This window comes from Dermacentor andersoni, chromosome 11 (genome assembly GCF_023375885.2).
Source record: "Dermacentor andersoni chromosome 11, qqDerAnde1_hic_scaffold, whole genome shotgun sequence".
Lineage (NCBI taxonomy): Eukaryota > Metazoa > Arthropoda > Arachnida > Ixodida > Ixodidae > Dermacentor > Dermacentor andersoni.
This window is the reverse complement of record NC_092824.1, coordinates 87997963-88022025: the sequence shown is the minus strand read 5'-3', so window position 1 is coordinate 88022025 and position 24063 is coordinate 87997963. Positions and strand designations below refer to the sequence as shown.

Here is a 24063-nt window from a genome sequence, read left to right as displayed (position 1 = left end):
TAACAGAAGTCTACTGTATCTGGGGCACCTCTTCTGCGAAGACCACTACAACGAAACTGCCTGCCCAACAAGGAATTTAGGTGTCCCCCAGCAGCTAGTTTGTTGCTTTACAATCAACATGCATAGTGGCGCCACCACTAAGCCACAGTGCTCATAGGCAGCACTGGTCGACACCACTACAAAGACACAGAGCATGCCATGAAGCTCGATGCCATAAGGTTGATGAGATGTACATTTCATTGGAGAGGAAAATTGGAGAGGAAGCACAGAAGAAAATTAGCTACTTTTTAAGCTATAGTTGGCAGCAACCTAAGAATCAAAAGGTTACTTAAAATTTTGCATAGATAGGCTAGTTAATTAGGTTTGCTTATTTAGCTCATGTCAAGCGGTTTCGGGTCTTTAAAACGGCTGTTATCTCCATACAGATTAGTCTTTGTGTCACTGGTTTCACAATAAAACGTCTACAGTAAGCTTTGCGATTGATCCTATATGGTATCAGTGCCCAGCCAAAGGTAACATTTTAGCTTCAGACAACTAGCATCTATTTTTCAATTAGCCTGGCATTTACATTAGCAGGGCAATGTCATTAAGCTGTGAGCAAACTCCAGCTGGCTCAGCTCTTCTTGAGAAATGAGATGAAGGTATGGTGTTTTTGTGGGTGGAGCACATCTGTAATTCTTAAATTGTCACCGACTATAGGCATCTCTTCAATTATTTTTATATTTTTTTTACTGAACATAGTATGTGCACAATCTTTACAATGACGTGACCTGCATGACAAAGGATTTTGGAGGTCCCAATTGCTTTGGTACAAAGGTGTTTGAGTGCACTTCAAGTTGAATCACACAGTGTACATTACACACCCTCCCACAATTACACTACGGCACCAACATAGCAACATCTGCCAGTGATACCTTATGGCAAGTTTAAATTCTGAAAATAAAAAGCCTAGCACAAAAGATACTATGTACAAACAACCCAGAATAATTGACACACACACGCACACACACGCACGCACACACACAATTTGAAAAGCTGGCACACAGAGCAGAGCACCATGTGATGCAGTTGTTCACTCAGAATCATGGTACTAAAAGCTGTATACTGGTTTTTTAGCTTGTTTTCACATTTTATGAGGCCACTAGCTAGGTTTCCTATATGCACAGCGAAATAGCAGTACCAAGTGCTGGTGGCATCTCTCTTGCTGTGGAATTGTTCAGGTGCCTGCATTAGGCAAGTCAGTTCTGATTTACGTGGCAGGAGATTTCTCCCACCCAGAGCTATGACTACCCTCTCCCTTCCTCTTGGATGTGTAAGACAAGCGGTACTTACCTTGCAGTAGGGTAGTCAACTTCAAATGTTGCTTAGGTGACCAACTATCTCATGGTCGTGCACCTAGTGCTCATTCATCATAGGTTCAGGCACCTACAGAGCGCTATGAAAACATTCACAAAGAATGATAGTAAGTAATGGTAAATTATCTTTATTGATCACCCGGGAACAACTGTGATACCGGTGTACAGGTCGGCATGCACAGCTTGATGAACACAGGCACATTGTGTAAGAGTCAACCGAGATGGTGATGCAAAAGTCTTGATATATCACAGTGTAAAAAAAGGCACAGGTAAAAGCACTGACACATACACGCTTGTCTTAAAAGCCTGAACATAAACAGGACAATAAAAATGTTGCTTACTGTATTGTAGCAAGTTCAACACTCTACAACCTGCAAAATGACTGACTGTGGTTGATACGCGCACCAAAGGAATTATTCAGTGAAGGAATAGATACCTTCCTGTCAGTACAAGACAATTGATACTGCTTTTAACATTAATTTGTCTTGTGGCATCAAAAATTTTACAAGGCATAATTGTAAAACCCTGTTTTTAATGTAAAGTTCAAGAAAGAGTGAAAATGAGGTCCATGAGAGTTGAGAAAGTCTGGTGGCTAGCTGAGATGAACACCCACACAATGGAGATGTCAACGGACAGATTGAAGCCTGGGCCTTGTCCAAAGAAGGTGGTGCAGGGTTTGCTTTTCATAAACGGTTTGCTGAAGGGTAGATGAAATGGCATCCTCTCAACCCCTCCAACCCCCTCTTGTACCCAACCCCTCATTCTACCATAATATCATGTACACCTCTGTCGCATGGTTCACACTAACATTTAAAAAGTGAAACGCAAGAAAATAGAAGTGGTGCTTCTAACCACGGCTGCATTTAGTAAATGACGAAGAGAGTATTAAAATGAGGACAAAGAATAAGAAACACGCAATTTTGTGTTACGCATTCCTTATTTTTCCTTAATGCAGTGTGCTCTATATGTCCCATCACTGGAAGAGATGCAGATCTAGTTGATCCGAGTGAATTACTGCATTAAGCACAGAAGATGTGAAGGAAACACTTTTGGACAGTAAATGTTCGGAAGAGCCACACTGAAGAAGCACTGTGGTTCCCACTGTGAATGACTAAACCGAGCTTGTTCATGGTAAAATAATAACTAAGTTGAGAGCAATCACATAAGTTCACTTGGCAACTCACTCCATAACTGGGATGATGGTACAATATACAGGTACAATGTCATAAGTTACTTGGTACAGTTACTAATTCGCACCTCCACCACATGCGTGGTAACCCTTATATTATGAAACCTTCCAGAGAGAGAGAGAGAGGAAGGCGACACACCCAATTGTGACATGAAAGTTATTAACAGTGCTCACAATATTATTTGGCACTGAAACTCCCAAGTAAGCTAACAGGACTGTAGTTGCTAAATAGCAATCCGAAAAAAAAAAGTTGTATATATCTCGGATATACTATATAGTATGTGACCCGAGGTTACTGAAGCTTAGCGACACATAGCAACAGACTTATGGATATACAGTCGAAACTGGATATATCGAATCTGAAGGAGATCACAAAAAAGTTTGATGTATATAGGTAATTCGATATACAAAGTAAACGTATACAAAAATTTTCAGCAAGATTTAACAGCTATTCGTTCTACACAATAATTTGTTATATGTGAATTCGATATATCCAGGTATACAGTATGCGACTTAATTACTAAAACTTGATGACACATGGCGACAAACTCATAAACCTGGCCAGTAAAATATATATGGGTCTGGCCACACTGAAAAGAGACTCCATTCTGTGATAAAAGCAACAACAGCATGGGGCAGCTGATCTACAGAGAAATACAAATGAGCATAGTTGTGTCACAAATGACATGAAAATAAATATGCATTGTGTCCAATATCCACTATAAGTGTATATTCATTATACACTGATATTGGCGAGAAACATTTTAGATTTACTTTGTTATATCCATGTCGTTATTAAAACCATTTGTCCTCCTCCAACTTCAAAACATGGTTGCTACAATTCCTGCCAATATCGGCAAGTCACAATGGTATAACAGCCCCGGCATTGTCTTGCACTTTGCCTGCAAATTGAACTTTGATATATCCACATTGCAAAAAGCAAACTTTTGCCAGACATGTAACTAAAAATAAATTAAATGCTGGAGTTTTACGTGCAAAATGCACAATATGATTAAAAAGTGCGCTGTAGTGGGGCACTCTGGATTTATTTTTGACAACCTGGGGTTCTTTAACGCGCACCTAAGTCTAAATGCTCAAATGTATTCGCATTTAGCCCCTATTGAAATGCTGCCGCCGTGGCCCGTATTGAACCCGCAATCTCAAGCTCGGCAGCACAAATCCATAGCAACTGGTTCACTGTGGCAGGTCCGACGGATAACAATACCAAGCACTTCTGTGCAAAGGTAATGCAAGGCAAAAGAGCAAAGCCACGAAAGAGCCTGGTTTCAACCCAGGCATTGCTTCGCGGCTTCACCAGTCATGGCACAGCGGCACCTTGGAGATATCCTTGGAATTTGCGTGACCGTAACGAGAGCCTGCAGAAAGATAACCATACATAAGAATGCAAGCTGCATGGGAGCAAAATACAGTAGAACCTTGTTCATATGGTTTAGAAAGAAACACAAGAAAACCGTACTAACCAGGAAAACGTACGATTCGAAGTAACTAAAAAATTTGACAGACTCAACATTAGTTGTCTCTACATAATGCGCGGATGCGTCTCTACACGCAAATGGTTGCAGCACGAGAACACACGTCGAGCTGGGGAGGCTTCAGTGGCATACACCTTTTTTTTTGTTTTGTTTTAAGACGATGACGGGAAACCGAAACGAAGTCGAGCTGGTGGGCGACATTGGAACAAGATGCCTACGATGCCGCCAGAGCGAAACTTGACGCTCACATCGGGCCGCCTATAACAAAACTATAAAGCTTACAACTCTAACTCAGCAATGACTAATCATATCACAGTTCTACAAATTGCATCTAATAGTACAACTAAAGCGGACAATATTGATGTATAATACATGACTCTCAGATAAACCACTTATATGCAAGTAGGTCTGTAGCAAAACCCTTGTAAACAATGTAACAAATTCACATATGATATAAATTGATACATAAAGTTTGTCCACTTTGTGTGCTCTAACAGATTCAGTTTACAGAGCTGCAATATTCTTGGTGCAAAGCTATAAATTTGTAAACTTCGTCCTTCAATTTTTTAATCATACAATTTTTTTTAAACTTATTTTTTAAAATTTTGGCCCAAAATCAAAATTCCGTTCAAACAGTCACTAGAAATTTAACTGCCTCGCTCAATGCAACAAATTTCATTAAAATTGGCCCAGTGACTATATCAGAAAAGTGTTGGTAATATGAGCTATTTGTTTCGTTATATCGAAATTTTGTGCGACTGAAATTCGACCTTTTATGTAAGTAAGCACAGTCGCCAATCAATTTTTTTTACGCGGAAAGGGGCCGTAGAATTTTCCATATTGTTGGGCATTCGAAAAAAAGCAGATGTGAATTAGAAAACAATTAATTTTAATCAATTTGGCAGTCAGTGACGAATGATGCGGTTTCATGCCACGTATGTTGGTGATATCTTCTTGGCGCTAAGAATTAAGTGAAGTCAGCCACTGTTTCGCGTGCACTCCGCCCCCATGGCGGATGGCGGATGTTTTATGAAATGAAACATCATCCGCACTGGGATCATGCTATCAGGAAAAGCACTGGCAGTGGTGAGCAGATGCTTGGTCTGCCTCTCACTCCAACAGGTCACCTAAACTCGAGATTACACAATCTCCAATACTAAACGCGGGGTATGACAGCTTACATGGTGCCACGCCATCTCAGCATGGCCACTCTTTGCACAATCGGCAGATTACCTCTAAAGCAGGGCGCACGGCCATATATGCGCTCAGGCGTGCTTACAGCCACGCACAGCCACGGGTGAGACGGGTGCCAACTTACCACCACTCCACCCCTCACGCACACTTGATCGCGTTACCGCAAGCTCGCTCCCCTCCCCCTCTTTCCCTGTGCTCGCACAGGAAGGCGGCACTCGTGAAGCCACCATCTTTCTTCCCTCACCCTCACACACTTTCACTCGCACTTAAAGCATGCAGTGCGCAGGGCACAAATAGGATCTTATCGCACTTGGACTTTATACGGATCATGGTGTGGTTCCACATTGATGGTTGCTCTGGTGTGTTTGCAAACAGCTGCTTGTAATTCAATAATTTGACCATCTCCGTTCGTGGAAGTTTTCATTTATTGTCTCGGCATTCCTTTGCAGCGGCAGTGAAATTTCGTTATATAGAAATGGCATACAAACACACTTCGTTATATCGAGGTTCTAAAAACATGGTGTCCTGTGTGCAAGAGGTTATGAAAAGTTAAATACTTCGTTATATTGAGAATTTCGTTACACTGAAGTTCGTTATATCGAGGTTTAACTGTATTTGAATGGATGGTATTGGAGTTTGGCCCAAGCTAAAGCTTCCTCGCAAGGTTAACACAGAGCAAGCGTATGTCACAACAAAAATTTTTTTGGCTGTGCAGTGCTGCTAGTTCAATCAAGATCCTTTCACTTTGCCATAGTTTCATTCTTGTTATATTTGACATATATATATATACTTCCTTTATACTTCCAAAGCATAAATGGTATGGGAGGCTTTTGCTCTCCAACACTATTTTCTTATCCTGCCTCTCAAGGCGAGTTTCCTACAATGAAATGTCTCCCTCATATCATGACTGCATCACAACAGTGAACATATCCAAGCCTTTCATTCCAGTGCTTCAAGTTGCCCATCATACAAGGAAGAGAAATTGTTGGTTATTTGCATCAGGATTGCTTATCACAGGAGGTAACACAGAAAAGCACACCAAAGGCAGCTTTGCTGGGAAGAGACACAGGAAGCACTAGCAGCTGCAGTGCTTCCTACACAAGGCACTGGAGGGCCGCAATCAACGTTACTAGACTAGCTTCAGTTTTAAAACTCGGCGCCGTTGCGCGGAACCGCTACCCGCCCACGCCTTCGTGGCGCTGCAGTCGCGCCTGGCTTCACTTCCTCACTAGCCGGCTACGCGGGCGGGCCGGACTAAGCACACGGTGCAGCGTTGGTGTATGCTGTGGTTCGTTGTTGACAGCGAATTTCAGCAAGCATGTCATCCGTGGAACTGTAGCCTTCGCCGAGTTTCTTAGAATATCAGCAGACGATGCCGACGTGCTGCGTACTTGGCTGCATAGGCCGCTATCGGAACGATGTCGACAGTTCGGCGCACCACTTTTTCTGTGCTCCCAGCAATGAGACGCTTCGCTCGGCGTGAAACAGAGCGATTTCTCATGCCGACCGCGAACTTTCTGCGAAATCCACAGCCCGCGCTCGTGCCACTGCTCCCACATTCATCGCCGTCTTCCGCAGCTGGCTGCGTGGCCATTCATCTTTCCAGCGTAGAATTTCACTTCACTTCTGTCGTCGTAATGGGGAGGCTGCGTTTACGGGGGTATGAGCCATTCCTTAAGGGAGTATGAGCCACTCATGGTCTTACGTAACGGAAAGATTTACTTTTGAAGAAATTTAATTTCGAAGAACCACAAGCGGCAAATCGCAGAAGGCTGCTAACCACGCCGCCGAGCAAACTCGAGACATCGAACGCAAGCGACAACTGCGGACTGCGGGCATACCGTCAGTGACGTCGTTCTCTCCGTCGCAGCCGATTGCGTGTGTAACCTCATAACTGAGAAATACTTTATTGAACCCTCAGGATTAACCCAGTGATAAACACAAGGGCTGCACGTTTCAGCTTCGCTGATTAAGCATCTTCCCGGAATGAAAAATCCGACTTTTTTATTTTTTTTTATTTTTTGTGGCTTGTGTGCACAAAGGCCGACCTCATCTTTCTTTTTGTAGCGCTTCTTTGGCGTGGTGAGAAGCTTCGGTGGGGATGAAGATCATCCTACAATCACGCACTTTGGCCAGATATTCAGGCTCGTGCGCCTAAACTGCGCGAAATGTTAAGACGACAGGAAGAAACACATGACATTTAGAAACGCAGCTTCTGCGCTTCGCTATATGCATTTCTTCCTTTCGTACAGTTTACCCTTCTTTCAGTATTAACGAACTGGCGCGATAAATCTTATTGCTGTAGGTGGATACCGCTTTCTCGTGGTATCACTAATTCGGACAAGGAAGAACGCCAGCGAGCGTGAAACACGCGCAAACTGCCCGACCGCACGAGCTCAAGGCTGTGCCGAGGCGTCTGCACTGGAGCCCGATGGAACAGCGTTGCCACCTGGCGGCTGTCACAGAAGTGGCGACAGCGGCTGTAAGCGCGCGGGCGGGGAGTTTTACAACTGGAGCTAGTGTAGTAACGTTGGGCCGCACTTACGTCTGGTAGAGATAGTATTCAGTTGTTCTTTCTGACATGACAGCAGGTATGGCATGCACAGAGTTGGAGCAACTTGTAAATAAAGCAAAGATAAACAAAATAAAACACCAGGAGTAGCTACGTGGCATGCTCTGCATTGACAATGCTCTGCGACTCATTTTACATTCGGTAACATTCTTGGCATTGGCAATACAAGATACAGGGAAACACATGGTCAAAACACAGTGGTCAGATGTTGGCAAACATGCTTCAATCTGTGCAATGGCCCCAAGAGATACATGACCAAATTTTTCGTTCATCATGCAGCTTCAGAGTCAGGGTTGCCACACAAATGCAGCTCCAGCGCACTGGTACTATAGATCTACTTACTGACTCACAAGTACACCCTCCCCCTCCCCCTTCTTCCCCCGACTCGTACTCGCTTCACAGACATTTCACAAGCATGAGACGAGTGTCAGTGAGTGACAAAGGTTGTGAGTGGACATAGTTACTATGTGAGTGAGTTCCAGTGACTGGATGCAAACATATGAGCATGAGTCGATGCTGGCAAATGTGAATGGAAGTGACTGTGAACATGAGCAGGTGTTGCCGAGTAAAAACATGAGCAAGTACTCACAAATGTGAGCAAAATATCTGCAAATATATTGGTGAGTGAATTTAATGGAGCACCCCCTTATCATGACAATGTTTCAATGTGTGTCTGATCACCATTAACAGCTGTGCTCATCTACAAGCCCTTGAAATGAGTTCTAGAGAGGACAGTTTAGTTGGCATAAGGTGGCTCACGTGGTGCAGGCTGTGATGGCAGCGGTGCAGCAGACAACAGCTGTGCCGGAGGTGCCATGGTGTTACTCGCGTTGACACCGCCCTGTGGGTGTGGCACATTCGTCTGCAGATAGTAAGTCTGTTGTGGATACATCACATGAGCTGGAGCTGCACCTGGAACCAGAGTATACACTTGTGGCGGTGCAACCAGAGCTGGAGTTGTTCCTGGGAGTGGAGCATATACTCCTTGTGTAGTTGCCCCCGATGTCACTGGAGGTCCAGTCGGTAGCATTGGTGATAGAGTGCGAGGTCTTGTTGGCTGCATCATCGAAAGGATGGCAGGTTCGTCAATGTTTCATGGTACGAGAACTTTATCCTAGCATTACTGTTACCAAGTGCCATGACCAAGCATGCATTTTTACTGGGCTCCGGCAAGTCTACCGGCACAGCTGCTGTCGGTTACTGTGTTTGCATAATGACATGAATGTGCCCAGGCTGTCCAATTCGATCCTAATTTGTTCACGTTACTTGCTTTTCATTGCAATAGCAAGAAATAAATGACTAAATCAGCCATTGTTTAGTTTCATTTCACAAAGGTTTATCAATAACTTGTCATTATTGAGATTGGTTGTTTGATGCTGCTAGGCCTTAAAAGAAGGTACCAAGACGGGAAAGTGTGTTAATTTCCAATTAGGAAATGGCATCACAGCATAACACCGAATTTTGCAGTTATACATCGAGGTAGCACCCAGCATGCCCAATGTGTACATTTAGCAACAGATTAAACCACAGTAAACTACATTGCATTCACTATTGACAAAATGATTGCAGTGATTAGTACATTTCGTACCATGACCCTTGCCAAAACAAGCAGTCTTCCTTCTTGTTTTCTTGTCAATTACGGGACAGCTGCTGTACTTTGATAATGAAGAAGAAGTATCAATAAAATTTCTGGCTACCTTTTTATCCTATGTGAAAACGCATGCATTTATGAAATAACGAGGAAGTCATGCCACCTTTCCTTAACATTACAAACAGAACCAATACACTTAATCATAGTGAGAAATTTTTTAGCCACGAAAACCACTTCATCACTTGGAAATCTTGCCGCCTGTGGTCTATCAATCAAGCATGCCAGAACATAACTATAATAAAAACTACTCTTAAGACGCCTTCAGTCTCACTTTGAAACTTGTCCCATGCATGCTTGCAAAGAATGCATCATTGCACTACTTACAAACCACTCAGGGTGTCGTCGATGGCAGGTGCAGCTTATGATGAAACAGGTCAGTACTAACACCGCCATAACAGAGAAACCAATGATCACTTCAATAGGCACACTTATTGGGGTGTGTTCCAGGGGCGGGGTATGTACCCGGTGAATCTCGTGCCCTGTAAGCATAGTTGAGAAGTTACTTCACACAATGCGTATAGATATTCTGGGGACTGTGATGAGCAGAGAAAGAAGAAGAAATTCAGATTAAGTAGCTTGTGTAGTTCTGTCTCCCGAACCATTTTACAGCAACCAATATAAAACGGCAGATTTGTGTACATGTAACAAAGGAGTAAGAAAGCTTCAACTGTCTAATTACCGTAGATGTTCCATTTACAGGAATAAGCTGCATTCACAACCATAAATGAAACTTGTCCATACACAAACGGGTACTCAAATTATCCTTCCCACAGTACACTTTACCGCACAAATGTAAACAATACAGATGTCTGCAGGAAGGTGGCAATCTGGGCAGGTTTACTGCATCATTGATAGTGAACCAGTGCAGAAAAAAGAAGGACAGGGACAAGGAGAGCAAAAGGAGCCTGTTCCTGCTAATTCGCGTTTTTGCATTCGTTCACCGCCGACAGTTGTTCAGATGCTCGACTCTCGCGACCCCTGATGTTGTTTTCCCTGCATGTCTCTCACATCTCCTAGAATTTGGGTTCACCGCATAGCATATGCTGTGGCAGAAGTTGGCGCAACTGCACAGTAGTACGAGAGATGGTGCGAGTGTTTTGCAGCTAATTCCACCTTACAGTAGGAATACATGCTGTAATGTACCGTAATGCTGAAATAAAATGAGTGAGTGAGTGAATGAATGAATGAATGAATGAATGAATGAATGAATGAGGGGAACTAGCTTCTTCATCATTTATTTAGGGTCGGCGTCGCACATGGACGGCCATGTGCCCACCAGGATGCTTCGCGGAACTGCCCCACAAAACGCTTGTAAGCAGTACAATGGGTTGGATGAACAAGATTTTTCGAATGCACCTCCGTTGCCATGACTGTACCTGCGAATGAATTTAGCATTGGCATCCGGCATGGGGCAAACTATTCGCTTGATATGCTTGCGCGGTGAATCAAACTTCTTCAATCCGTCAGCGCCCATCAGTTCCATTATTTATATTTCGGCTAGCCTGTTTTTGCAGAGAAAGTGCAATAAATGCCCTTTTGCTTTGTCAGCAATATTGCATTGTCATTCCTTCATACCTCGAGTGTTTTAAGACTACACACAATTCACTGGAGAATGCAGACTCAATATGATCAATAGTGATTGCAAAAGACATGCCTCTGGAGTCAACATTTCAACAAGGGGACTGGTCTTCATCAGCACTCAGACAAAGACAAAGCGCCCTTGTAGAAATTTTAGCTCCAGAGGCATGCCTTGTTCAACTACTGTTCATGACTTCATGCAGACCTCCTCACTTCGAAGCTTAAGAATTACAACCAGGATGCCCAAAAATAAAAAATTTTGGTTAGAAATACTAAAAATTGCTTCATTACTCAATATGCTTATTGCTCATTGGAATAATTCACAGAGTTTATTATGTATAGACGCTGTGAACAAGTGCTTCTCTATAGTCACAACTAGCATGATCTGTGACACAAATGTAAATAATCATGAAGTTCATTCACAAAATATTAATGTAATGGCAAACAAAAATTTGGTTGCCATCATGCACTGGTTATGTGGAGTTGTTGGTGGAGCTGCAGATTTACTTACAAATAATAAAGTGGGTTCTAAAAGTCTGGCTCTGAAGCTCAGCCCGCAACTGTATATATTATTTTTTGCAATAGATCCTGCCCTAAATTGGGTGCGAATAAATAACTGTAAGCCATTGGTGTCTATATGACAATCGTAAATGAGCTAAAAGAAAGGGAGGAAGAGTAGCATACACTTCACATCCAACAGTAAATGCTATTTTAACGCATAAATTCCCACAAAGGGATTAGCATCCCTCTGCCATGTATGTTGTTCCTGGGTGTTAGCCACTCCATAAAAGATGCGGCTCGGGGATGTAAATGTTCGGTCCTCTTGCTCCGCAGGCCACTGAAGTCCCACAGGAGGTATTGAATGGTTGGGCTGACTCCAGCACTGTATGTACTGTAGCCAATGAGCAGCACTGCCGAAGAAGTTTCTTTCTCTTCTGTCATTTCCATGTCGGACGGGTGTCGTCCTCTCAGTCTATAGGTTTTCCATCTTGCGAGCATATCCTCTGTCAGTGCAGCTCCAGTGTTGACCTTGTGCATCAACACCTGCACCTCAGGCAGACCTTTCGGTAAAGGTGCAAGGTTCGGAGCTGTTGCAGCATATGTTGTTTGCTAGCCTGGTGGCAGCCTTGATTTCAACAGGGTCTGGGTAAGGGGGTGCCATGGAGGCAGAGGTATTGGAGTGGTCGTCCTTGTATGCACATGAGCGGTTTCATTACCCAACAGCACCACTGTGTCTCAGGACCAAGTCCACTCAAACCTCAATTCCTTCATCCAGCAGTTCCGAACACAACCTATTGATTGGATAGCAAAGCGTGCACTCATGAGATGTCTTCATTAACAGAGTGAGAGCTTCTCTGCTGTCAGTGAAGGTTATTACACAAATCTGTGTGCATATTCGACTGAAGGACTCTCGTACTTGAGTCAGCAATAAGTGTATAGCATCAAGTTCAAGTCAGAGCATAGTGCTCCCGGCCAGCAGCATACGCGAGAGTGGCTTGCCGTGTCTCTGCACACCATGCAGCATCAGTGAAGGTTGCATGCTCCACAAGGTCAGTATGTGCTGCAACTGTGGCTATTCCCTGGTAGTGCTGCTCATGGTTCTCCCCGCACATGAGTGGCATGGGGTTTGCATCAGCACATCCAGCCACGTTGGTATGCTCTTTGGAGGTGGGGTATCTTGTGCGGGTGGGTGTCAGCCCTGTAAGTCCAGCAGGCACCTACCAGCCCTAGTAGACGTCCGTCGTCATTGCCGATCATTGATGCAAGTCTGTATGATAGTTTGAATGGTAAGGAGATTTGCATAGCGATACAATTTTTCCATCCTGGTGTGTCTCGAAAGGCCTGCGATTGCACATAGACACGTAGCACGTTGGAACAGGTTGGCTAGCAATAGTCAGGTGTACATGGGCTCTGTTATGATCAAGGCCACCAACAATAAAAAATGTGGTCTTCCCAGGAGAAGGCTGCAAGCCAGTAGTCTGGAGCTACTTATCTATAGTATTAAGGGTCGTTTGCATGGCTGCAATCGTTTCCTTAGCGCCAAACTTCAACTACCAGACATCATCCGCTTACACGGTGTATTGGAGGTGTGGGACCGCATGCAATTCTCTTCCAATGTCTCTCATGACCAAACTGAAAAGTGTAGGCAGGAGAATGGCCCCCTGAGGCACTCCATGAAAGTTCCAAGTAAATGTCCGAAATTAACAAAGCAATTCAGCTGTTCCAGATGTTACGGTGTTGTAAACAACTAGCTCAGTGTCTGTGCATCACTACACGCCTCTCAATGGGCAACCTAGTTTAGCAGTGACTAATAAGAGCAGCTGGATTCATAGTTGGGCAAGTTGGTTTGCTAACATATTTGTTGCAACACAAAAGACGCAGACACAGACAAGAAACACAGGCTCCTTCAATTTTGTTCCTGTTTTGCAATCGCCTATATACTCATTCTTTTCCAATAAAATTTTCAGTTGAGAGTCGGTGCTCGTCCTGTATTTCCCGGCTCCATCTGCATATTTTTGCGTAGCAACAAATATGATCCTAACAAGAGCTCGTTTCAAACTTTAATTTGTTCAATGCTTAGCTACTCCATGACTCAAGGAACAGTGTTCAGCAAAAACAACACAAATGCAGCTGAACCTTGCCATAACAAACACAAATATATACAAATTATTGAATATAATGAAGTGAATCTGAAATGCTTATTACTGATATGAGCAAGTAACAAATATATGCTTATGACAAATATAGACTATAGCGAAGGTATTTTCATGTCAGATGCAGCTTAAAACTGCGTTTTGCATCTCAGAACATGCACTTGTGTTTTTTTAGTTATAAGTTTGTGTGAGAATTCGCAATGTTCCTGGAATAGTTAAGCAAAGGAGGAGGGGTACAAAAAGAATTGTCACTTCTGCAATAACACTTGATTCAAAATAACTTGAACACTGCATATTTGGAGTGATATGTTTAACTCAAAATTAGTAGCAGATGTGCCAAAATATTAATGACTACATTAAATCAAATTCTGGGCTTTTATGTGGCAAAACGATGAACTGATTACGAGGAATGCTGTGTGCATGACTCTGTACTAATTTTGATTACCTGGGATTCTTTAACGTGCACCTAAATTTACGAACATCAGTGTTTTTGCATTTCACCCCCACTGAAATGCAACCGTTGCGGCCAGGATTCTTGAGCTCAACACTGCGACGGCATAGCCACTGGGCTGCTGCTGAAGGAGAGAGAGAGGGAGAGAGAGAGAGATGCAAATGAGAGAAAGGTAGGGAGGTTAACCAGAGTTAAAGCCTCCGGTTTGCTACCCTGCACTAAGCGACGGGAAAAGGGAAGTAAAATCGGAAAGGTAGAGCGGAACATAAAGAATGGCGCAAGGAAAAAAAGGGCTGCTGAAGGAAATGTTAATGGCTGCCTAGACACACTGCATTTGCAGTTGAGAGCCTGTTATTGCACGCATATGATCAAGCCTCCTGGCACCACATGTTGATTACATTTTGTTCACCAATTTAGTTTTTTGCTGAGCTGTCGTGCTTGCTATATTGTTCAATGAATTAAATAAAACATACTTTGAATACAAGTTGTTACAGCACTAATTAAGAACATTTCTATGCAACATGGATTTTTCAACAGAATAATAGCAACTGAACAAACAGCACGAAGAAAAACAGAAGTTCTGTGAAAATGAGCTGACTGTGTTGACACTTTCCCTGTTTCTTGTTTGGGCGCATTTTACAACAATCTTTGCAACATCTATTAATATTGTGAGCCACAATAATATATGTCATTAGGGTTTGTGAGAAAATGTTTTTGCTTGCACAGAACGTGATGGCAGTGGCATCACATATTATGTCATGATTTGAAGCTTGTTTATACCAAAGCATCAAACAAGTGAATAATCACTCTCCTTGATGTACCACACAAAAAGTTCAACACAAGAGTATGCTCATTTTGCATCAAAGTGGTATAACACTACTGCATGACAAGGTTGCAAATAAAACGGCAATGAACTTACATTTTTTAGCATCAAATTCATCATCAAAAGTGTGTGCCAGATTGAGTACAAAACTGAAACAGACACACTCCATGAAAAGCTTGATGAAAGGATCCATGCTGGGTTGGAAGTGACAAAAGCTGCTTCAGGCAGGCCTGCATATCAAAAGAAAGCAACTACTTGTAGTTCAATCATTAATCTTCGTAACCATCAGGGCAGCAACACTCAAAGTAGTGTTTCAACATGGCATTTCCTTGCTTGGTGCATCCACACTGTGTTATTCAGTGCGCAATAACCACACGGTGGCCATGGTCAAAACGTGTTTTATGTGGTTCATACTTTCCGGGTATGATAACAGAATCGTTATCATACAGCATAATAAAGATCCGCCGATGCCAAGCCAGAAATATGTCAGAGATACAGTCAGCATGGTTACAACTCAACGAAAATGAATGCCATTCATATAATAAATTACGACCATGTTTATGAGGGAGTTATACAAAGTTCACCACTCCATGACATGTCAAGAACAGGTACATTACGGAGTGTAATTCATGCGGGCATTTGTTTATCCAGAAATCATCTGCATGCTGTTAATGTAGAACAGTTCGACAATAAGTACACAAGAACAAGGTGAATGCCAGAGCCAATGTTTTGACAAGTGGCCTTGTCTTTTTCAAGGCCTTGAAGAAGACAAAGTCCACTTGTCGAAACGTTGGCTCCAGCTTTCACCTTGTTCTCGTTTTGCTCATCGCCTAGCTAACGAGCAATATATGAAACCACACATGCGCTGTTCGTGCACGTACTGATGTCATTACTGCATAGCCAAATTCAAAGTTTAATGCTGTCAAGGAGGAAAATGAAATAAGTGACTCTCTGCACAGTCACTGTGACAGAGTATCAAACTTTCTTAAGCTCCGCTATGTCTCTCTTGCAAGAATTATTCCATATTAGAAGACTTCCAGGGAGAATGCGATTAATGAGGCAAAAATAAAAATGTGGTGCATCGTACAGCAGAACCGGGATTCAAGAGATTCTTTCAACCCAGCAGAAACAGACTGCAACAAAACTAACTGCAACAGGAAGCTGCAGAATGTTTACGCAGCAGAGGGGACACTGGCGAAAATGTATAATGCCTGCCTGCTCAGAAAGGAATAGAAAAGCAATTCACAAACATATAGGGTGCACAAGATAGAGTGCACAGCTTCGGACATTATCATTATATCTGTCTAAGCGCTTAACTTTGCCTTCGCCAGCCCCTTTATCACCTTCTAGTGCATTTATTCCAAAGTAGCTGTTTCCATGACACAGCAGATGAAATCGCATGCAGTCCATAGTTGCTTCACATCGGGCATAGTGACTTGGAGATTGCAGCCTTCTGCAATGTGTCAAAATCCTTCGTTTTCGAGGAGATACAATATCTCACGACCACCATTCATCTGTGACAAAGAAAAACGAGCACTGACCAGTGGTCAAGCATCATTCAGGCAGTCGAGTTTCTACAGCAGGTGGAGACCATGAGAGAACCCTCAAAAGCTATTGATGGCCACTGCTGGGCCGTTTTAGGTGGCGGCGGAGCCAACACTCGCAATTCCTAAGGAATTACCAGCTAGTTAATTAATTTTTTACCGCAAGGCCTGCGCAACCTAAGAGTGGCTGGCTGAACTTCTATAATCGCATCACCACGACCGGCTTTAATGATAATTAAAGCCGGTCGTGCGCATCACTCTCCATGCGGTGTCCTAATTCCCATTATTTAAACTTGTTGCAGTATCATGTACGAGGGAATCATCGAGAGGAAGCCTATAAAACATCCATGCAATGCTAAATATTTGCCCTGCGGAAGCAGTAGCCAGCATCAACAAGCACCATCTGATCTGAGCATACAGTCATCAAAGCCAAATTCAGTCAGATATTGGGGCTGGATATGATATCATTCAATAAAAGGAATCACCAGCAAAGCAAGCAACGCAAAAAAAAAAAAATTATAACGGATATATGTGATCTTGTTTGAAAACGTACGTCCTCAAATACCTCGCACACCCAGTAGACATACGTCTCGTCTTCATAATCAATGACTGGATAATTTCTGTATTGACTGTAGTGTCGGCGAATAAAGGCGTTGAAAGAAACGCACGTACCAAGAAATGACAGCAATTAATGGTGTTGAGTCATGGGTTGTGAGGTGACAATGAATGTTTGCGTATTTCAGTTTTTGAACACGATTGATTATCACCGGAGAACGTCCACTCACGTATAGTACATGCGTTGAACTGTCAATAATATTTATACTAATAAACTGAGAAAGCGCACAGGCGCCGGAGTTAGGGAGAAACAATCGTAAACACCCATAAAATTTAAAAGCTACCAGAAAATAAAATATCAGGTGGCTATTCAGTTTTTAACCTGCTCCTATGTTAGGGACACTTTTCGGCGGCCGCGAGAAGCAGCTGACTCAACGAGTTGAAAGGAGACTGCAACCGACCGGCTGTCTTGTTTGTAATAGTCGAACATCGCAAACTTCGAAGGACATCGCAAAACATCATAGCGACACGATGGTGGATATTCTACCTCAAAGTGAACAGTTTTTTGTTATTACCTTTGGTTTGCTCCGGCTTTCATAAACGGTGAAAAATGTGGACTGGCGGACCACTCGGCTGCCAGCAACACCCACAACAAACACTACTACTGCACCCTACGCACCAAAGGAGCACGCAGCTTATACACGCGCACGGCAATAACAAGCAAATGAGATGCGCAGACGTCACGTGTTGGGCACGTTCAAGCGGCGCATAAAGAAGAACCGGTCTCTTTTTTTGCTGCAAACTTGAGCCGACATTTCCCTAGGACAACCATTCAGAAATCCCCAACTTCGTATATTCCTTGCCGGTGCCATCGCGCCTCGCACAGACACGCGCTCGTGCCACTGCTCGCGCGTTCATCGTCTTCTTCCGCAGCTGCCTCCGATGCCGCTCATAGTGCCAAAATTAAAAATAAAGGCAAAGTTAATTAAGATAGAGTTGATTCAGGCTCTAGAACCCTCGAGCTTATGCGGCAATCGAACCCACGTACGGCCAGGGGTGTTAATTAAGGCGAAGCTAAATATAATTAAGGCAGTTAATCAATGTAGAGTTAAGGTTCTCGAACCCACGATATTTGGTGGGAGTCTAACTGGCTACCGTTGGTGTTAATTAGGGCGAAGTTAATTAAGGTAGCGTCAATCAAGGCACTCAATAGAAAAATAATTAGAAGTGACAACACATTGCATTGCATTGGCATGAGAATGTCAAGTACTCTCATGAATTTCGCTTGAGCACACAGGCTTTCACCTTCGCCCTCTTTGGCATATGCTAAAGTGGCTGTAAATGTTTTTTTCTTTAGAATCAGTGGAGTGTGGGTAGTAGGCATTGTAGGTCGACCGAAAACGGCAAAAAAAAAAAAAAAAACGTAACAAGCTTTTAGTCCACGATTCCTAAAGTCTTTAGATCTAGGGATATATTTGACTTGAACAGTGGCTCAAACAAAGAAGTGGGCTCAACGAGTTCAATTAACTGCATGCACCACTTTCTCCATTGAGAGAGAAGAAAAAAAAAGTATTGTGATGCTGTAATGCATTAGGCTACCCTTGTCATTCAATGCACATCAATTCGTCCTTTATCGTCTACCCTTAAAACCTCTATCATCCTGTCTTTATGCTCAACTTTCTCACAATCATTAATCTAAGTTTGTCCTTTTGGGTTTCCGATCCTACTCCTTGCACACTTTCTGCCTGCTTTTGATTGCACCCATTTAATGACACTGATAGTGCGTGTGGTGGATATGTACTATGTCAGTAGTTCACAATAACACAGGGACTGTTGTCTATCAAATACATGAGCCAAGACCAATTTATTATGCTCGGACTGAAATAATGTAAGGATTCCTTTCATTTGATTTTATATATAATCTTATCTTACCATCCTTTGACTATCCAATCTTTGTAATCATATAGGTGTAGCTGATGAAGTGCAAGAAAGAAAAGAACTGGAATAAAATTGTTTCATTATTTTAACCTTGTTCAACAAAATTTATTTTAAAAAGTGGCACTTAACATGCAAAATGAGACAAACAGCAGATTCCTCATACCCAGCTTGATTCACTCAGACTATCTGTTTCTCCTATTTGAGAAGTTGCTGAGCACGTTACGTCCCCAACAAAGTTGTATCCAAATGATATCTCGTATATTGTGACTCTTTCTTCCCATGCTTTAAAGAAAACTTACAAAATGAAAGTAAAAAAGTGACATCGCTGCAGTCTTGTGCATACAAATTCCAAACTTCCCAATCATGTTTCCAAAGAACGAGGCCCACATGCCTCTTGCAATAAAAACCGACAAGAGTGCTTCAATCTATGCACACTGCTGGCATATCACTTATAATTTAGAACCACAGAGTAGGTATTTCTGTCTGTAAAATGATGGCGCAAGCTGCTTGGCTGCAAGCTGGATGCCATAACTGATTGATATTGAGTGACACTGTTATAGTGCAGCTAGAAATAACTGAAAATGTTATATGCATGTTTTCCTAGAGTCCTGAAAGAAGTACTCCATCATGCACAGAGTTGTTAACACTCATTTTCTTCCTGCTTACGGTGTAATCAAAATGTAGAAAATATTTCTCCAGCGTTCTGGAAGAAGCAAAAGTGGCAGCAAATTCATACAATTGGTGGGGGATCTTATGGGTGATGTGCAGTGAAAGCTAAATTAGTTAGTAGGTAATTTAGTTTAGACACAACTGCTAAAGTCATATTTTCTTCCTATTTAGGGGCATTAAATAAAGCAAGTACTTTTCTTCCCGCCTTTCTGGGAAATCTAAACATGGCAGGGAAATTGAGTTTGCATGCTGAGATGGATTGAGGCACATTATTGGTGATTTGAAATCAATATTTAAAATGGATATAATTACGGCCTTTATAGAAAATTACTAACACATGCATTCCAGAGTGCTAGAATAGTGTTTTACAAACCATGTAGAATTTGTCCTGAAAGAATTGAACATGACACAGAGTTTACATTCTGAAGGAATAGGGCATCTCGTGGTTTACATGTGGGTAAAGTTTCAAGTGTGTCAACTAAATATGGACTTTGCAAAAAATTATTTAGATAAGTGCTTGAAAGTGTTACGCAGCCTTTATATGCATTGTTTTCCAGTGTCCTTGGAGAATCCCTTCCACCACTACTGCAAGTGAGAGAAACGTGCTTAATCAATTTTTCATGCAGCATGCTTATGAAGTTTACACAGTAGGCTAACCAGGCAGGATCAACTGTCTCATGGCCATGCACTTACTGCTCATTCTGTATAGCCTACAAATGCTAGAAGCTAAGATTAATCACCTGTGAGAGCCTGGAAACACTCACTTATACAATAGAAAAGTAGTACAGTGGTAAGTTATCTTTATTCATAACTCAGGAACAACTGAAATGAAATGCTGGTACACAGGGCAACATACACACTTGCAATGCAAGAAGTAAAATGGTGCGTGTATAAATGGCAATTTTCTAAGTGAAGATGGGAATACTTTGCAAAGGTCAACACAGATTGAGACACAGAGCAGACATAATGCGATTGTTCAGCATATCACAGTATAAAAGAAGGCACCTGTAAGAGACTGATGTATACACATTTATCTATCACGGCATAAATATGAACACTGAGAACATCTGCAAACACATTCAGAAGATGGAGAGCATAAAACAACATTCTTGAGGAGCCAAAAAGGCACAGTCTGTACACCATGCATTGGCAGTGTGAAGCGAGGTGTGCACGTCAGTTAAAAGCTTGCATATGTAAGTTCTAGACGAACACTTCAACAAGAAGGTCAGGGAAGAAAGTTCCACACTAAAGCTATCTGCATGTGACAAACACGGTCTTTTTGAATGCATATGGCATTCAAAGTAAAAACTGCAGTAGACTCACTGTAACAAATGGTGGATTTAACTTAAGTGCCACAATAACTCTTTGCACCAGTGACACTGGAACTGAAACACAGCAAATGACAACTTGCATAAACATTACAAGCCCCGTTGTTAAAAATAAATTAAAATTTGCAGTTTAATATCCCAGGTGACTCGCAGACTATTAAACACTATAGTGGAGTGCATCAAATTATTTTGACCACCAGTGTTCTTTTTGTTTTTTTTAATGTGCACCCAAGGCAACACAACAGCAGCACTTTTGCATTCTGCCGCCTTCTAAATGTGTCTGCCGTGGCCTTGGATTGAACCCACAACCATGTAGCCAGCAGCAGAATGCTATGGCCACTGATTAACTGTGGCAGGAAGCACATGTGAATTATACTATAATGGATAGGCTGGACCAAGACACTATCCTGAAGAAGAGTGAATGATGTGCAGTCTGACACCTCCTCCTTCCCTTGCAGCGGCCTTCTGTGCCAGCTCTTAAACAATATAGGACTTTCAATCAGTTGATATGCTAGCTAACTAGGCAGTGTAAATAAAGTACAGAATAGTTTGGACAAATATATCCAAGTCAGGAGGCATAAAAGTTGCAAGTGGTTCTTGCTGTGTACCAAACTCAAAAGCATAAAGGAAGGACTTAATTTTTTTTATTTGATTAACATGGGGTAGACGGTGTCATGTAACTGTGTTATAATAAAATGGGTGGCTTTCACAATTTGCAAGGTGAGGCTATCAACATAGGTCTCACTTCTCAGCGTTGCTGGAAGAGGGAATCTTTACTTTTTTAGAGGCTGCTCAGATCGAAGAACTCTGCTTACTAAATACCCATGTACTTTCCAAAGTAACCAGCGCAGATGTAAACACTACCGAGGGTGAGCTTTATGTTGCGCCATAAAAAACTAGGTCCTTAAAAATCGGTATTAGTCGCTTTAAAAAAACTTACGGCAAGCATTTTCTGCTTGGATGGTATTCCGAGTCATTCACTTGCAGGGTTACTTTCAACACTGTCTGATACAGCAGCATGATTACGCACTCTAGTGATGAGCACCGTTTGCTGGCTCAGCTAATCAGTGAATACCGAAAGTGATGCATGTCAAAGCGATCAATTTAGAATGTGGTCCCTGATGATATAATGCCTGCAATTCTCACTGCAATGTTGCTGTGCTTAGATTCAAGGCAAGTTCGAGAGCACAATCTAGCTTAATCATGGCTGTCACCAGTGGATCACATTATTTTGGCAAAATTGGAGCACTCAAAGACTTTCATAATTATTTTGGAATGCATGCAATGGAAACCTCCTTCGAAAGGTGGACTTCTTTATGCAGAGATTCATTATTCCGGGAAGGAAGATGCCTTCTAGTCAGCATACAACAGTCAGGACAGATTAGACAGTTAGCAGAGCTTGGTTTGTCAAGTGACAGATGCAAAGCTGTCCTTTCAACCCTGAAACTTAGTCATATGTAACCCCTCATCCTCTTATACTGCCATTTGCATCTCTGTATAAAGTGAAATGTATGTTATTAAAAAATATAGTGCTTCTGAACACAGTTGTAATTCAGTGTGCCACAGAGAGAGCATTAAAATGAGGATAAATAAGGAATGCGAAATTGTGTGTTGTGTCTTCCTTCTTATTCTTTTTTCCTCAGAGCACTTAACTGTCGTATTTGTCACATCTCGCCACTGCAAGAGATGAAAATCCAAAGGATTCCAGAAAAATACTGCTTTCAATACACAAGATGTGTAGGGAACAGATTTTGGCAGTAGTAGCAGTTTCACGGAACAACACTCTTTGAGAAACAGTAATTGTTTTACTGTGAATGATGAATTGCGTTGTTTAAAGTAAAAAAAAAAAACACTTCATTTGGCACTCATTTAATCATTGGCATGACAGTGCAGCATATGCTATATGATATACCTAAATTACTAATTTGTACAGTATATTGTACTGAAACTTCACAGAAATATGATTGCGATAAACAATATATTGGGCCCCTCAGATACCCTTATTCTAATATGAAATTAGTGCTTTGTCCTATAAGGTGACTAGATGGTGACAATGAGTAAATGCACAAGAACTCAAAAATCACTAGCACACATCGGCCAAAACTGGTTTTGCATTGTGGCCTCTTGGTACTGCACAAAGTCATATCACTCATAGTGTAAAAACTAAACAACAGATAGACCTAGTGCTCAACAGTGTGTTCAAAGGGGCTGGTTGGTTCATCTTTGCAATAAAAAACAGAAACAGTGCGATACAGGACGGGCAAGTAGAGAGCACAGGTCAGAGCGCTGACTAGCAACCAAATGCGTTATTTGCAGAAGCAGCATATAAAGGCATCACTGAAGGTGACATAAAGAACAGAAAAAGAAGGATAAGTGTTAGCCACGGAAATAATCCAGTTCTTTTGTTGATAGCATGAGGGATGCAGAACTGACACATGTGTTGCCACTTGCGAATATGCGAATATCTGTGACTATGCAAATATGTGAATATCTTTAAGGCATTTTGCATATTCCTCACACTATCAACAAGCAGATGGGATTATCTCAGTGGCTAACGCTTATCCTTCTTTTTCTGTTCTTTATGTCACCTTCAATGATGTCTTTATATGCTGCTTCTGCAAATAAAGCATTTGGTTGCTAGTCAGCGCTCTGTCCTGTGCTCTTTACTCACTCGTCCTGTGTAGTGTTGTTTCTGTTTTTTATTCCATAGCACTCAACAGGTGAAAAAAGTAAAGCCACCCAGTGATACTGGTATCTATGGCCAAACATTTTCACGGGTTACATGGGTTACAGATACACAATGTTTGTAACAAATGAAAATTTGGCTCGTAAATGTATTTATTTTGTCCAGTATCACGTGTGTACTGTTATAAATGTGCTGTGTTTCTCTGCAAACATGTCTTCTTTCTATCTTATCATTTGTCCTTTTACCTTAGGCTTTGTTTAGGAAGATTTTATTGCTTGTAGCTCGAACATTGACCAAGGAGACTGCGCAGCCCTGCACACAAGCCTTTGGCTTATGCAGGCTGGCTATTCCTTCGCATATAAATTTTTTGCAATAAAAGCTCT

The 24063-nt window shown here is 42.1% G+C and overlaps 1 protein-coding gene across 5 annotated transcripts; it reads right to left on the bottom strand.

The window, feature by feature from the left end:
- Window positions 1-1463: 1463 nt before the first annotated feature.
- LOC129380094 (uncharacterized) lies at window positions 1464-23555 on the bottom strand. Of its 5 annotated transcripts, none has more exons than XR_008609675.2 (6): window positions 17635-23555; window positions 15057-15190; window positions 14132-14261; window positions 9779-10830; window positions 8563-8860; window positions 1464-3920 (listed from the first exon to the last, which is right to left on the bottom strand). XR_008609675.2 is itself a non-coding variant. In XM_072285334.1 (5 exons), exons 2-5 carry the CDS (start codon window positions 15151-15153, stop codon window positions 3856-3858), a joined length of 615 nt encoding a protein of 204 aa, XP_072141435.1. In that variant the 5' UTR covers window positions 15154-15190; window positions 17635-23555; the 3' UTR covers window positions 1464-3855. The 5 variants fall into 5 exon arrangements, 1 of the variants encoding a protein (XP_072141435.1); XR_008609677.2 differs by having other exon boundaries at window positions 9779-9933; XR_008609676.2 differs by having other exon boundaries at window positions 14132-14258.
- Between the last annotated feature and the right edge of the window lie 508 nt (window positions 23556-24063).

Excerpts from the sequence above, each read along its gene's own strand:
- LOC129380094 (XM_072285334.1), bottom strand. The coding sequence starts at position 15,153 with ATGGATCCTTTCATCAAGCTTTTCATGGAGTGTGTCTGTTTCAGTTTT. Across the intron at positions 9,934-15,056 it reads TGAATTTGATGCTAAAAAAT|GGCACGAGATTCACCGGGTA; the intron begins GTAAGTTCATTG and ends CTATGCTTACAG. Across the intron at positions 8,861-9,778 it reads GACGACACCCTGAGTGGTTT|CCAACAAGACCTCGCACTCT; the intron begins GTAAGTAGTGCA and ends TCGATGATGCAG.